The 17,052-nt window shown below is 45.4% G+C and overlaps 1 protein-coding gene across 1 annotated transcript; it reads left to right on the forward strand.

The window, feature by feature from the left end:
- The first annotated feature begins 1,988 nt into the window (after window positions 1–1,988).
- Window positions 1,989–8,521, forward strand: LOC119229749 (CCN family member 5-like). Its single transcript, XM_062563911.1, has 6 exons — window positions 1,989–1,995; window positions 3,696–3,763; window positions 4,689–4,905; window positions 5,970–6,218; window positions 6,581–6,786; window positions 7,765–8,521. The coding sequence occupies exons 1-6, from the start codon at window positions 1,989–1,991 to the stop codon at window positions 8,044–8,046; spliced, it is 1,029 nt and encodes a 342-aa protein (XP_062419895.1). The 3' UTR covers window positions 8,047–8,521.
- Window positions 8,522–17,052: the final 8,531 nt, after the last annotated feature.

Genomic DNA, 17,052 nt, shown 5'->3' on the forward strand with positions numbered 1-17,052 from the left:
TTAAAAACATGAAAGCAGCATGTGAGCTGCTGAAAAGCGACCATTAGTGTCACCGTACAGGAGCGACACAAACATTAGTCGAGTTCAGTTTAAATGTAATTCACTGTTAAATGGATATCAACCAGTAAGGTAACGTCTACGTACATCTGGGCTATTAAAAGTGAGCACCCTGTGAGCTGCCTGCTGTGATAAAGTAGTCCCGCTCATGGATTCCCAGCGTTACCTGCTGATCCATCCTTAGCTTTAACATGACCCTCACTGCACGCCATACATTACTGAGGAGAAAATTGTTTTAGGATGATTCTTAATTGTTTCACGCATACTGTGATCACCCCATAACGGCAGTGCTGCAGTTACACACTTTAGTGCCCCAATACGCATCGTATTTTCACTTAGTTTCTTGTGGACATGTTGGATAAATTATTAGTTGGTGTGAACGCAATAGTTATGAATGTAAATCCCAGGTCAAATTAAAGCAGGATTGTACTTGAAGAATGTATTTATTGATTATATCTGGAGATGTGGAAAAACATCCCTTCACGCCACCGCTTTGCCTTTGACCAGAAGCAGGTCATGGCGTGGCTGGCCCTTTGGATCGGACCTGAGGGTCCTCTGCACCTTCAGGTTCCCCCTGTAGTCTCGTTGTTTAGACCTCTGGTGCCTTGAACTCGATGGGATTTGCTGCTGTATTTTCCTTTGATGTGACTACATTATTCACGGCCTCCATGATTTAGGTCCTTCACTGTTTCCCTTTTTTTTGGTATGATGGATGAAAAATCAGAATTTACAATATTCCCATTGCCATCGTTTGGAATAAAAGTATTTATAAACAGTATATTTGAATAGTTCAGTTTTGTTTCGTGGGTGAAATGCTGTTTCAAAGGGAACTGAAGACTAAATGTTTGAACTGATGCTGACGTAGATCCGCATTTATAGTACCGGGTTTGGAAGCATATTGGAACCACAGCTGAATATCGTAACTTGGTTCATAGTTCTGCCCTGAAACCAAAGCTCTGAAGTCCAACTTAACTGGGACCCGGAGTCATGTTCTTGTGGATTGCCCTACCTCATGTTCATGTTTCTGCACATTTTCTTTTACTGAGCCATGGTTTTCTCAACAAATACATTCCTCAGTTAGAGACCAGCTGTCAGGTTCCAAGGCCAGAGGGGGGGGGGTCTTTAGATTGTCATGCCATTGGTTGGGAATAGGTGCCACAGCATTTGACTTCTATCTTTGCATTGTTGGAAATTGTTTAACACTCATACGGATGTTTACACTCCTTAAGTTCGACGTAGGCCATGATGTACTTCTCTGTGAAAATTGTACCTCAGTTGCCCACTTATGTTCCATCGTTGTGTGAGTGGTGGTAGAATCGATCGTCTTGGAGTGTTGATGAGCTAATCGTTCACTGCACTCACTTTTTACTCCGATCTGGATGAATGTATTTAGAATGTCTACACTATTAGGAGTAATGCCTTCCGTTGAGTACTACGGACCCCCGTGTTACATACAACACTCCTCTATGCAAGTGTGCCTCCCTGGACCCGCTGAACAAATGAGTCCAGGCTGATCATGTGTTTAGTCCTCTGCTTCTCATCCTGACTGTCTGGAACTGTTCCCTGTCTCCACCCTTTTATTTTATAGGAATACCCAGTCCTTGATTGTACATATTTGTTTTGGCTTTGTTTCAATAAAGTATGGAAATACCTTGAATCTGTGTGACTTAATATCTGCACATCAGCAGTGATGGGAATGTGTAGGAGACGTGTGGAGGCAGTGAATAAAGCTGGAGAGTGCTGAGGAAACCCGATGTCTGGGTGTGTCACCTCTGCTGGGCCCACGTCAACCGGCCTATCGGGAATAACTGGGATGTTAATTTACAACTAGATCAACTGCCGGGTCGGTGCTTAATGAGGATGGGAAATGCAAAACGGAGATGACAGCAATGTGTAAATTCATCAGGTGAGTTCACGTCATCACACCGGACATGGCCAGTAGGTATTATGATGTCTTAATTCATCCGTTATAAAGACATATTTTTAATTAACCAATATTTGTTCTGAGGACTTTCAGTTTTCAAAGCACACATCAAACACCTTATGAAGGATCAGTCGATCACAGCTCAATGCTGAAAATCTGTCATTATCAATCGGTCAATAACCGTATGTTACATTGAAATATTGATCACATTCTTTATAGCGGATGCTATTTGTGTGATTCTATGCAGTGATTCTAGCTTCATATTTTTGGCAGCATAAGCACTGACTGATTTATTTGACTCTCGAGTTGACAAGCCGTGATGTGTGTAATTATTCCCCAACAATGGCCTCGTCGTTCCCCCCTCAGGCTCTGCCCTCGCCCTCGAAGGGATGCACATTTGGAATGCGACAGACATTCAGCATGCCAACACCCGGATGTGCTTCCTGATTCTCACTTGGTTTCCAGTGGTTGTCCGCTCCAACCAGCTCAGCCCACATGTCACTGACCAGTTTGACCACTGATCCCAACGCGGTGCGTTCTGCTGTTAGTAAAGATGTTTGCTACTCTAAGCTAGTCATCCAGTGGAACATCTGGAACGGCCTGGTATCTGTATAATTATTATAATTATTTTACAGAAACAGTGAGAAAAGATTCAGAGAGAGGACAGAACGACAGACAAATTCCAGCCAATCATCGCCCCGGGTTAAATGTGACTGGTGTTCATCTCCTATGGATCACGTTCATGTGGGACGGGTTTGTGACCAGAAAATACTGCTGATAATAATTGATGTCATCATGCTCCTGATTGTTATTGTAATAATTTGTTTAATCATATATATGATTAACTTAAAATGTCACTGTCAACTGTATTGAATGTTGTTTCTCTACTGTTTGTATTGATCCAATTCAACCACTAGATAGAGACAAACAGCCAGCAGTGTTCTACCAGAGTGACAGCAGTTAGTCTTCAGCTGCATTCACATCCTGACGTAGTTGTACTACACATGCATTCAGAAACACACATTCAAACACACAGACATAGTGTTGATTATTAATATATGAATATAATAATGTGAAACAACTTACTCAGATGTATTGATGTTTTCTTTCTCTTACCGGAGGGTTTTATTCACATTTCAGCCACCTGGGGACAGCAGGAAGCTGAAAAAGGAGGCTGTGTTTTCACTGGTCCCTGTTACGATAGAAAGGACTTGCAATATAACAGTTATTCCAGAGGTTAATGCGTGTGAGTTATCTGGCCTCACTGCTGACGGGAAGAATCCACAACAGGACTTTTCCCATGCAAGAGTTGTGGCTTATTGCATTGTGCTACTGTTATATATATACACTTTATATATATATACACTATAATGACCATACAATTACAACATGTTAATAAACTGTGGTGGGTAAATACAGTGTGTACGACCCTCCGTTGATCAGTAATAGTGGACCCTCATTAACAAGGACATCTATTTATTATAATGCCATCCCAGTCTGGTGTTCAGAAAGGCATCGCTCACAGCTTCCAGATTCTTCTCCACTATTTACGTTGCAGTCCACCGCCTATGACATCACACCTCAGGCTGTATAAATGAACAAAGACTAGCACCTGTAACAAAGACATCCACGCTCGCGTCCAGTAGAGGAGGAGGAGGAGGAGGAGGAGGAGGAGGAGGAGGAGAACGGACAACAGCAGCAGCTCCAGAGGCAGAGGTGAGGAAGATGGACAGAAGAGACACACAGCTCATCTGCTCACTGCTGTTGTGCATCATCACTCAGGTGAGGCACATATTAATATCCTCTGTAGAAAATGACCTGACCTTCTCTCCGGTTGTAGGGAAATTACATGGAGTATTAAATATAAATAATGAAATAGTATGGGGATTTCCAACCTGTTGCTGAAGTTGGCTCTCAGTATGATGACCTTTGGGTGGGGGGTGTCCCTGCTATTTCCATAATGAACTGGATTATGATCGTTGGAGGAAATTATTCAAATGAAAGAGCTGCCACCAATCTACGTACCATGATGACGAATGATGATTAAGCCATAGCAGTAGTCAGAGTTATGATACAAGTTTTATTCTAGTTTCTTTGAAACAGCCGGCCGGTATGAACATGTAAACAAAGTTTATTTAGTTATATTTTTAAACAAAATGTTTAAATTATTTCAATTAAATAAAATCAAAATGATTAGAATTATAGAGATGCAAGATTCAAAGATGCAAAGAGACTCTTACCAACAATGAAAGAGGGCGAAATAGCCAAATTTATCATAAAAAAAGAAAAAGAAAAAAGAGGTCAAGTAACTATAAACTATGTAGGAGCGGTGGGGGGGACCTTCTGCATGTGCAGTATATGGTCTAATAAAGGCTTGTCTGATTTGATCTTATCAGACAAGAAATCTCATGATGCCCTCATGCACTTTCCCTTGTATTAATCTGTGTAGAAGTGCGGTGACATACAGATGAATCACACAGTGGGATATGAGTACAGCATGTAGAGACCAGATCTTAACAGTATCATGTCTTTGCAAAGACAGTGTTGTCAAGACTGGAGCTATTTCTTCTGGAAGTCTGAAAACAGTTCATTGGAATTTTTATTTGTGTGTGTGTCAATACCTTTCTTTGTACCAAAACAATTATTTAAATTCCAGTTCAACAAGCCGTGTGAGTGATGCGGCTGTGTCCTGTCACCGTCCCTCCAGGTATGGTGCCTCCTGTGCTCTGGGCCCTGTCAGTGCCCGCCCGCCCCGCCGCGCTGCCCTGCTGGCGTTCCTCTGGTGTCGGACCGCTGCGGCTGCTGCCAGGTGTGTGCCGGGCAGGAGGGCGAGGCCTGCACCGACCGGCTGCCCTGTGACGACCGCCGAGGGCTGCAGTGTGACTACAGTGCCAGCTTCCCCGGAGGGCCGGGACAGTGTGTCGGTGCGCACACCATACACTCACACCGACACACACTAGTCTGAATCACACCTGTAGGTGCACATACTGGCAAAACTGTTTGAGTAATCTTTTTTATAAGTATTTGTAATATTTCTCTGGAAGTTTCCCTGAAAGCAATAAACAAACCCTCCAACTGAACAAAAGGCATCTGTAGTTATCAAAGGGCCGTAAATGGTCCCGAGGGGAAGGATTGTTTCTCTATTCCCCTGCCAAAGTGTGGGAACCAGCCACCTCAACGACTGAGTATTGTTTACGTCCTTTATGATCATTTGGGCCAAAAGGGGGGGGTTGCGGCCCAAAGTGAAAGCGAAAGCAAATCCCACACGAGGACTTGACACGTGTTGTGTGTTTGAACCATGCCCCCCCCCTCCCAGAGCAGCTCAGGTTACAGGCGGACAAGCACATAGAGGGAGAAAGACGGGGAGGAAGAGATAGAAGGAGAGACACGGTGTGTTAAATGTGGAAATACATTTTTGAACTGTTCCCAACTTCAGTTTTAACATTCAACAGCCAATTAACTTAAATACTTATTTACAAAATGTAATCAAACTGTTATCTCGGAAAGGCAAGTGTACTTTCTTGAGTTTATGAATTATAATACAAATAGTTCAAAAGTCTTACAATGTGTCTGTATCCTGAAAGGGGGCCTGACAGAGAAAGTGTGGGACCGCTCCTTTAGGGGAAGAGGCTTTGGGTGAAGGCCTGAAGGCTCGGATGTTCCGTGTTGGCAACTTCCCTCCTAGAGTTGGCATCAAACTAGTCTACTAATGTTGGCAATAGGAAACCTTAGCTATCACTGTTTCCCGATCTTGATACCCTCATTTTGATGAGAAAAATAAACATATCCTCTCTGCAGCACGTAATCTAGTCACCCTGCATCCTGCAAGAGTTTATTGCTAATGTTCTTACAGTAATGACTGGATATCAAAACATTTCCTGCAGATTATTTGTCTGCAAGTGTCCCATTACTCACGTCGAAGTTGGCACAGAATGCGGTAATGAACAAGACCCTTTCCTTCCCCTTCCCCTCCCTGTGCTGTGAGCAGGCTGGAACGAGCTGGGCTGTGAGATGAATGGCCGGAGGCTGGAGGAGGGAGAGACATTTCAACCCTCCTGTGCTCTGCTCTGCCACTGTTTGGGTGGAGGGGTGACCTGCGTGACCCTGTGCAGCAAGGATCTGCAAAGGCCCGCCGACGAGTGCCACAGGCCTCAGCTGGTGCGACTACCAGGGCGCTGCTGCAAGGCGTGGTTGTGTGGGGGCTTGGACAACAGCATTTCCTTGAATCCATCAGCGGGTAATGGGGTTTTGATAATCGACAACACCAAACCAATATGTCTGTAAACATTTCAACAGAGGTTATTTGAATGTTGTTGTAATTTCTGTGGGGCTTCAAGAGTCACATATGGGAGAGTAAAATCATTCAAATATAAGCATTTGAAAACTGGTCCAAGCAGGGGTTTGGACACATGGACAAACAGTCAATACCACATGTTTTAGGTCACTTTTGGTCTGTGACGAAATAAACAGACTTCAATACCAAAGAAGTGTCAGGAGGATCAAACATCTGTATGAAACATCTGTGAGCGCAAACTACTTTAAACAACTTTCCGCTCTGGGCCGAGGTTGAATGTTTTCCTCTTCTTGGTTTCTTTCCAGCTGAGCAGACGCGCCAGGAATCTGTTTCCATCTCCAACTGCATTGAGTGGACTTCAGACTGGAGCCCCTGCTCTCACAGCTGTGGCCCAGGTGTTTCCACTCGCAACACAAACAGAAACTGGGCTTGCCGCTCGCAGACTGAGACCAGACTGTGCCAGGTCAGGCCATGTCAGACTCTGATGCCGGCGCCCCGAACGCTGCAGCCGGTCAGTGCAGTATTAACACACATGAATCAGTTACAGTCACAAGGTGGGGAAGTTCTCCTCCATGGTGTTATTTCCTCCAGAGACTCCATGATTCTTTCCACATAACAGAAGGGATGATCCTGTATGGACCTTAAGTTAGGTTAGCTTTAGCTCTGCACATCCAGCCCAAATTCCCCGCTTTGTAACTTTTCTTAACAGCTGCAGAACAACTCCATGTAGAAACTTAACATGGTTCCCAGAGGCTGGTGGCCACTGATGAGTTAAATCTTAAGTTTTTCTTCAAAAGGCAGGCAGACATTTACTTGCGTGTTGTGGAAGATAGTTACCATAGTTACTTTCTTCTTTAAAATAAATACAAAAGCTGCCTCAGTTGGCATACCATTTGTGCCAACAGCTTTCATTGCCAAAGGCATTAGGCCATTGTACTGCTATTTTTACTGTGATGCAATACCCACATTGTGGCTTCTCAAGCGAGATCCTCTGTGCTGAACCTGCTGAGAGAAGCTGGTGGAGTGTGAATGCGTCATTCCATGTTCATACCAGAGTGATAAAAACACCAAAATGACCTAGCACGGCCAGCTGCATTGTTGGTGAATCCCTGCTGAAGTGTTCTGCTGGTCTCTAGCATTTGTTGTTGTAGTTTAATAACACTGGCAACTTGTTAAAAACAATTTTGAAGATGGAACAAAAAAGAAACAATGCAATTTGTTTAAAGCTTTGAGAACTAATGAACAATCGTTGGGTGTCAGTTTGTAGCTTCATGTCTCCAGCGTTCATTGAAAATGAGTTCACAACAACACAGTAACAAAGAGGCACATTAAGGATTACTGTCACTTTAACAATATGTTCATAATTCATAATACTTTCACATTGTGGAGGATGTCTTATAATGAAAAAAACGTTATACATATCACTGGATATAAGAAACATGAGTAACCACATCCTTCCATCAATGTTTCCTGTCCCGGTTGATTTCAGGGGTCGGGGGGGTGCGAGAGCAGCTACAATTCCCCTCTGTCCCTTCAGCTGGAGCAGCAGGGCTGCTGGAGCACCAGAGCCTACCGTCCCAGGTTCTGCGCCTTGACCTGTCAGGATGGACGCTGCTGCAGCCCCTCCCACACCAGGACAGTGCGGATGGTTTTCCGTTGCCCCGAAAACAGGCTCACCCTGCAGCGGGTGATGATGATTGAGTCCTGCTCCTGCAGCATCTCCAACTGCCGCTGGTCCACAGCCGCCCAGAGTGTCCTGCCCTGGCCGTGAGCTGCACGTGCGTCCAGCCCCAAGAGATGCACGCAGGACCCGTCCTCAAGGAAAGGGACCAGACTACACACATGACAGATGGATCAACAGAGTGTGAAGAGGTTATAGTGTTTCAATTGGAAAATTTGTATTTGAATGACTGAAAGATACTGTAACGATAAACATGTAAACTGTAGCCCCGCCCCATCGCTGAAGATTAGAAGCTATAGTGTTGTTTTCAAATGCTCTCAGAGGTTCAGCTGGTTGGTCGATGTTTGTGTTTTCTTGCCGGGCTGTTGGTTTGTTTTTGGCTATTCTGTTCTTCTTTTTATGACTGACGACAAAGTGTACCTTTAAACGCTGTTATTAAATGGCGTGTTTGGTAAACAGATTTGCTTTGTAAATCACTCATAATCACAGAAGAGTAATGAATGAATTGTCAGTTCAGATTTCATGATGCTGTCCTTCAGATTGTTCATCACAAGGTTGATGCAGATGTTTGTTTGAACGTAGACAGATTGACACTGAAAATAGTGCAATTGTTATCATCTATTATCTTGTATATTCCATCAATCCATCCAGTCCATCCATTTTCCTCCGCTTAACCGGGTTCAGGTTTGGGTGGCAGCGGCCCAGTAGAATAACCCCGACATCCCTCTTCCCCGCGATATTTGCCAGCTCATTCTGGGGGATCCCGTGGGGAAGCGTTGTTCCCAAACCACCTGACACCTTTCCACACACAGAAGTTAAGTCCAAGGTCCCTCTTGATGATCTCTGAGGCTGAGCCCAGTCACCCTACGGACGACTCTCATTCGGCCACTTGTATCCGAGACCTCGTTCTTTTAGTCACGACCTTGATTTCTTGGCCAAAATTTAGGGTCAGAAAATGGACCGCCGGGTAAATTCTTCACCAAGACGACCTGCTGCAGTGCCGCGCCAATCCCTCACATATCAAAACATTTCCTAAAAATCTGAAACCAAGAAACTGTTTTTGTTAGTTTTTAGTGAGGCCTTTGTATTCACAGAGGGAGCAGGTCATGCATTGAGGGCTTTACAGTCTGTACACATCCAACATCCTCTGACGTGAAATCCTCACATTGGAATAACCACCATCAGATAGAACCACCATCAGATAGAACTACCATTAGATGTAACCACCATCAGATAGAACTACCATTAGATGTAACCACCATCAGATGTAACCACCTTCAGATCAAACCACCATCAGATGTAACCACCATCACTGTAGCTCAGCCAAGACGCCAATAACTGGCTCCAGAGAGAGACTTTAGTGTGTTTGTGTTACCTGAATGCATCATAGTTCTCCAACGCACTACTGTTTAAATGATACAGATTCAAAGAGCTCTCTCTGACCTGGGTTCATTCCCCCCGTGTTGTTAGAATCTCAGGATGTTTGGTCAATTTCTTTCTAAAAGGAGGAATCTGACCTTTCTTTGAAAACATTTGCACCTTAATGATAACTGTCGTGTTTTTATTCCTTATTTATAAAAGACCATTCAAGCAGCATGTGTTTGAGAATGTACTGTAGGGGTGAACGCTTCAGCTGCTGCTAGTGTGGAGTGAATGGACAGTGTGGGCGCCCGGTCTTCCGAGGGGGGTCAGTGGCTTCAGGTGGGAATAAAGGAGCAGTCAAAACCCAAGGGTTGCAGAAAATCGAACGGAAGTTTTATTCATTATAATCTGAGGGGAAGAGGGGAGGGGGCATAAAACAAACTCACCGGGATCGCCGGAGGCATCAGGATGCTTAGCAGCTGGACTCGTCCTGGAGTGAGAATGAGAGAGAGGTTAGTTTCGGTCCGTTTCCTTTTCCGTGTCATCTCGTCTCACCCTCCCTTTTACAGGCTCCTGATTGTGGATCTGATTCAAAACACCTGGGAGGTGCACTTAGGGCCACCTGTTGTAGTACCGCCCATCCACTACCACGCCTCTTGGTGGCCGTCGCCTGGCTACTCCAAGCCATGTGGGGCACTGCTCACCAGCTGGGCTCTCACATACCCCTCCCACCCCCCACTCAGCTCCGAACCACGATGGGGAGCGGCAGTCCACAGGCAGTCGTCCCTTCTTGACAGGGCATCGGCGTTCCCATGTAGCCTTCCCGCTCTGTGCTCCACTGTGGACTTAAAGTCCTGTAGGTGCAAAAACCAACGGGTTATTCTGGCATTTCTGTCTTTGTTGAAGGCCATCCACTTTAGGGGGGCTTGGTCTGTGACCAGTGTAAACTCTCGGCCTAGTAAGTGGTACCTTAGTTTTCCTATCGCCCATTTAACTGCTAGGCACTCCTTTTCAACCGTTGCATAATTCTTCTCATGGGGATATAGTTTGCGGCTAACAAAGGCGATGGGGTATTTGCTTCCATCATGTACTTGGGACAGGACTGCCTCTAACCCTACCTCTGATGCATCCGTCTGCAGTACAAACCTCTTGCCAAAGTCAGGGGTGTGTAGCACGTTGTGGTGGCGGGGTGTGGTTAGCTCAGCTGCAGGGGGGAGAACGGGTGAGTGGTTCAGGGAATGCTGCCGGGAGGTAATTAGCACAGCTGGACAGCATCAGGATGATTGTTTGTCCCCTGTTAAAACAGTGAGCAGGACGCAGAGGAGGGGTCGAAGCAGGTGCTCAGGAGTGGAGCGGAGCGACGACGACGCAAACCGGCTAAAACAAAGCCATAAAAAGAATAAGAATAAAAACCCTTCCTCATTGTAACGTGTGTCCGTACCCTTATACCCGGAGAACCCGGCAACGGTAGCTCGTGAACGGCTACACATGGTTTCCCCGCAGAGGGCTTTCTTCAAGGCATTGAAGACCAACCGGGTCTGTTCCGTCCACTTTACCCCGTTGGGTGCGTCAGTTCATGCAAGGGGGCTGCTGCCGAAGCAAAGTTAGGGATGAACTGTCTGTAATACCCAACTAGCCCCAAAAATGTTCTCACCTGTCATTTTGTCTGGGGTTGGGGCCAGGTTGTTATGGCATCCACCTTCTTCACTTGGGGCTTCACATTTCCTCGGCCGACAGTGTACCCCAGGTAATTCGCCTCCTCCGCGGCGAGGAGGCACTTTGCAGGGTTGGCTGTCAGTCCCACCTCTCGTAAGGCCTGGAGGACGGCGGCTAGGTGCTGCAGATGCTTCTCCCATGATGTGCTATGGATGACAATGTCGTCGAGGTATGCAGCAGCGTAGTCCTGATGTGGCCTCAGTACCTTATCCATGAGCCTCTGAAACGTTGCCGGGGCTCCATGAAGACCAAATGGGAGGCCGTCTGGCCTCGGGGATTCGGTATGGTCGTAGTCTTACGGTCTTTCCCGGCTCCGTTCTGATGTCGTGGGCGATGGCTGTTGTTCGTCCCGGGACCTCAGAGAAGACATCTGCGCTTCGGGCAAGTAGTTCTCTGAGGTCTTGACCTTGTCTGGATGACAGCTGATCGCCCATTTTCACTGGCGGGAAGACCTGGGGAGTCAGGTTAGCTGCCAGGACATTAGAGGGGACCGGAAGGGGCTCATGCCATGGCTTTAGTAGGTTCACATTGTACAATTGTTGCTTTTTTCTACGGCCTGTCTGACATACCTGATAGTTTACGGGTCCCACCTGTACCATTATTTCGTAAGGCCCTTGCCACTTGGCTAAAAACTTGCAATCATTCGTTGGGTGTAGAACCATTACCTTGTCTCCGGGTTTAAACTCTCTCACTCTCTCACCCAGGCTCCCCTATTGTATACCTGGGCTCCCCTATTGTATACATGCTCCACAATACTGTGCTGGGTGGACGGCTGCTGCTCCCAGGCTTCCTTGGCCACATCCAGCAATCCCCGGGGTCTCAGACCGTACAGAAGCTCAAATGGTGAAAATCCCTTGGAACCCTGGGGTACTTCTCGGATAGCAAACAGAATATAAGGCAGCAGTTGGTCCCAGTTCTTACCATCCACGTCGATTACCTTGCGCAGGACACGCAGGATTCCCTCCGGCAGGCCTACTCTACTGAAGAGTAGGAACATCTCCATGGCAACCAGCTTCCCTGTAGCGGACCGTAGGGGAATTGCCTCCGGGTACCGGGTTGCGTAATCCAGCATCACCAAGATATAGCGGTGGCCACGGCTGGACTTTGGTAGGGGCCCCACTATGTCCATGCCAATCCTTCTGAAGGGGGTTTCAATAATGGGAAGGGGTATCAGGGGATTTCGGTATTCTACCTTCGGGGAGTTGAGTTGACACTCTTGATCCCCGGCCAGTAGAAACGGCTGAGAACCTGTTTATAAGTCTTCTCTCTTCCCAGATGGGCTCCTAGTAAGTGGGAGTGGGCTAGGTACAACACATGACACTTGACTCACCCCCTGCTGTCTTTCACCCTCAATCACTTGGACGTCTCTCCAGGCTTGAGTCAGGTTGGGTTCCTGCAGCTGTGCTGAGCCGAATTGTTCTGGCCGGTGACCTTCTTCCATTTCAACTTCTGGAAACTGCGAACACCTCGTCTGATTGTACATCTTCCAGGGGCTCCACCTCGACTGCCAGTTCCGGGTCTGTTGCTGTGGTTTGGGTGTGGACCACCTTACCTCCGTCGTCATCACTAGTAGCCGCTGGAGTTCCATCGGGGGACACTACAGCCCAAGCGGGCGAGTTGCGACAGGTTCTCTCTTCCCAGGTCCCAGGTTTGCCGTCTTGGGACCCTTGTCTCTGCTGGCCGGGGGAACAGGGGGAACAGGGGACTGTCCCAACCAAAAAGCACTGGAACTGGCAGGTGTTTGACGACCCCAACCTGCAGAGAGAATCGTCCTCAAGGAGTGACCACTTGGATTTTGGCCGTTGGATACTTCCGGGTGTCCCCGTGGATGCAGGACACCGCCATCTCCCCCCCCCCCAGTGGCGCGGGCGAATTCCGGTCGGACCAGAGAGACCATACTTCCGGAGTCTAAGAGTGCCTCTGTGTCCTTCCCAGCAATCTTCACTGGGTACTTTGGGGCTGGGGCTCCCTCATGTGCCCAGCAGGTAGTGAGGTGGTCGCAGAAGAGGCATTTGTGATCGGTGGACCCGGCTGTCGGCATTGACTCATCCCGATCCGGACACTCTCTGACCAGGTGTCCCTCTTGGCCACAAGAGAAACATCGTGGGATTGGAGGAGGCCACTGGGTTCGTTTTATAGATGGCCCGGTCCCTCCAAACGTCGATCGGGGTGGCGGGGAACTGACAGCTTTGAATATAATCTCTCTCTCTGCCTTGTTTTTAGGATTGGTTAGCTTGTTATTTTCTGACCGCATCAGACCAGCCATTACTCTGTGATTTTCCAATAAGGCCACTAATGTGTCCACCCCAAGGGGCCCCTGCTGGGGGACATACCTCTTGGCGTCATTTGGCAGGCCTTGTATACACCGGTCAATCGCCACTCTCTCCACTATGGGCGGCCCCTCTGCTTCTTCCAGCCAGCTCCTTGTGTGCCAGACTAACCCCATCACTTGTGCCCGGACAGGGAGGGTAGGGTCATAACTCCAGTCATGTACTCGCTGTGCTTTGGCGCGGAGGGTAAGTCCGTATTGAGCTAGGATGATTACGTTATAATCTGAGCGGAAGAGGGGAGGGGGCATGAACAAACTGAAAACGCCGGGTTCACCGGGATCGCCGGAGGCATCAGGAGGCTCAGCTGGACTCGTCCTGGAGTGAGAATGAGAGGGAGGTTAGTTTAGTGCTGTCCCCTCAATGCTAATGTACCCTGGTTGGATAAGGATTCAAAATTAGATATTAAGATTAAATCTGATGCATAGCTTCAGTGTTACAACTGATAAAATAATTGCTGTCTGTGGTTCTATATGGGCTGTGGCAATAATTTTGAAAAATAATATCTTGCACCAACATATGGTAAAAAAAGAACTGAACTAGTTGGATCTGTGAACTTAGTTCAAATATTTTTTTGAAGTTTGAACTATGAACTGAACTACTTCATTTCAAAATTTGTGAACTGAACGTAGAACGTACTGAATGTAGAAAGTGAACTTTCCTAACACTGCCCAACACAATGGGGCGAGTTCAAAATAAACTTCTTTTAATGGATTCAGGAGCTACACATTCTGTAACACAACAAAGGTATTTTCCAGGTCAGAAATTGAGTGGCAGACGTGTCTTCTCTTTTTCTAACATAATTGGTCCTTCGAGCCAGATCTTAAGAACTCTTTTTCCCCACAAGGTTTGGACCTGAAACTGTGCACAGGGAGTCTATGACTCTTTCAAAGTCCTCTTCCCTAGTTCTTTACAGGATTATTTTGGTTGCGTGAGGCCAGGATCCGCTTGAGTTGGAGGAGACTGACGACATCTGTTTGACTAGCGAAAAAGTGTTTTAAGGTTTAAATCCTCTCTAAAAGCCCACTTTTCTCACTCGGCGCTACTGAAACAAATAATAATTAGAGTTCCTGTTAGCCGTAATAACAAAAGCAGGTTTCTATTAACTGAAATCAGTCCATGGAAAATAGTTTAGATAAATGCGCTAATAGAAAATGGGGTCGCTCCCCAGCAGCCAAAGATGGAAGTTATGAAAGCAAAAGATTATGATGGATGGGTTTTGAAAGGGAAGTTGGAAAACTCTAAAAGTTGATGATGGAAATGTTAAGCATTTAAGGAAATGGCTAGACCAATATGGTTGATGGAAGGTTGCTAAGGAAATGGGATTTTATGTTGAAGAGGCGCAGGTGCGCAAGGAGGGAGTAAGAAGAGACGGTAAAAGTGAATAACAAGAGATGTGATAACTTGTGACCGATTCTCCTGATTTGGTTTTTCCTTTTAAGATGTGATATACGGGAGATGAAGCCTCCTCTGCTTGTTTGTCCTCCAGCCTCCAGCCACCCGTCACGTCCTCCTCCACCTTCTCAGTCCCCATCACAAAGCACAGCGCTGGTGCCACAAAGCCCAGACATTGTGTCTGCATTTAATAAAGCCAGAACTTCAGCATCCAGCTCCAGGCCAGCTCCCACCAGAGGAGACAGAGTGACTGGTAAGCAACAAATACCAGTACATTACTCCTGGGAGCCCAAAACTAATGAGTTTATGCCAGCAGCAACAGTGCTGCAGAACAGAGGAAAGAAAAAGAGAGAGAAAACACTTAATACGATTATGTTGAAATATCTAAAACCTGTTTGTTCTTATGTGTATTCCTGTGGACGGGGGCCTGTGGGGGGACAAAATGAGTGGAGCAGGGAGGAGGCCTTCAAAAGACGGGATGGTGTTTGGATGGAGGGGAGGGAGGTTGAGGACAAGGAGAGGATGGTGGATCCCTCTTCAACGGACAACAGGTCATATGCAAACACACAGCCATAGATCTGATGGGGAACCGGAGAAAAGTCTCATTAATTAATTAATTTGAATGGTGGAGGATGTGATACTTGATACGACGAATACTTTTGCGTGATTCCAGAAGGACGGAGATCTGTTATTTTAACCTCAAGATAAACAAAAAGAAAAAAATTAAGACTACATACGAACACCAGTACACAGAAAATGTGTCGGTGCAATTAGGGATCATAGATTCAAAAACAGGTTTACAAATGAGAGACAAATTGGTATTATCAAAAAATTATTTGGTTAATCTGTTTCGTCAAAATGAATAAAAGCTGTTGAAATGAAGCAGGAGTGACTGATGTGAAAAAGTTTAACTCAACAAACTATTACTACTATTTTGGTTTAACTTTAAAAATGAATTCATTATATACACAAAGGCTAAAGGAAATTCATGAAGTAACTCCTCAATGTGTCCTCCTCAATGTGTGTGCAGTGAAATGGGGGTCAACAGGGCCCTAAAGGATTTTTCTCCTCTTATGAAGTAAGCATATTCAAGAATACAGTGTTAAATTAAATGAATCTTTAGTGCAAATGTTTATTGGTTATATAAGTGTATTATGCACTTTACTTAAATACAAGGGCAAAAAGATTCTACATTCGATTTGGTCTTTAATTTAAAAGAATATGCTCACAAGTACTGGAATGTAAAGATTTACAACAACATTTTTACACAAACTAGCAGCTTCTAGACGAAATTTTGTGACATCAAGAAACAGATCTATAAAAAACATAATTGGTATTACAGCTACTCAATATACTACCTAAGGAAAAAACGGGTTCAAACACAGCACAAGAATTGGTGGTGAAAGTTTCAACAGGAAACCACAAGCCACCTGATCAACTTCAAGAAAAAAAACTTTTTGGGGTAAAATGCAACTGTGAGATAATGCGGAAGATGGTAGAGACTTTATATGGAGATTTGGTTATTTTGAGCTATGTGTTAATTGAACACATGCTCAACAGGAGGGATGGGAAGGCTGTAGAGCGTTTAGCTGTTAAATTACTTATAAAACAGGTATGGACCTTATTGAACTAATTCAAGGTAAAGAAAAGGAAAATTGCCCGACCATCATAAATGAGATGATTATGTTCATGATGTTATTATTCACGGTCAGCAGGACCGATGGAACAAAAAAATGGTACAATAAAATTAAAATTAATAAAATATTGCGATAATATGTCACACATACATGGAATTTGACTTGGCGGTTGGTGAAAGACAGCAGACAACATTTTTGACTCAGAGCCTTTATTCTCATTTAACGATGTAGCATGTACATGTGCAAAAACTTCCACCACACTGGTCTGCTGCATTTGATTGTAATCTTTATTGTAACCACCTTTTTTATGGAATGTGATTACATAATCAGTGTTTGACAAGAGGGAAGTGCTTCAATCGGGCCCCGGTTGATATACTATACTTATAAGTCCATGAACCATTTGGTTTCAGCTTTTAAATAAAAGAGAAGTCAGCTACTGGTGCAGACGCAGGTGTTGACCATCTCACAGGGTCAGCGGTGTATTCTCAGCAGAGGTGTCAATTAACAAATTACAAATACTTTGTCACCTTACTTAAGTTGAGGTTTTGTGTATATATACTTTACTGGAGTATTTCTTTTTCACTCATTACATTTCTACTTCTACTCATTACATTTAAAAAAATAGCCTTGTTACTCCTATTTCACAGAGATAGAGTTTG

Source organism: Pungitius pungitius, chromosome 8 (assembly GCF_949316345.1).
Source record: "Pungitius pungitius chromosome 8, fPunPun2.1, whole genome shotgun sequence".
Taxonomy (NCBI): domain Eukaryota; kingdom Metazoa; phylum Chordata; class Actinopteri; order Perciformes; family Gasterosteidae; genus Pungitius; species Pungitius pungitius.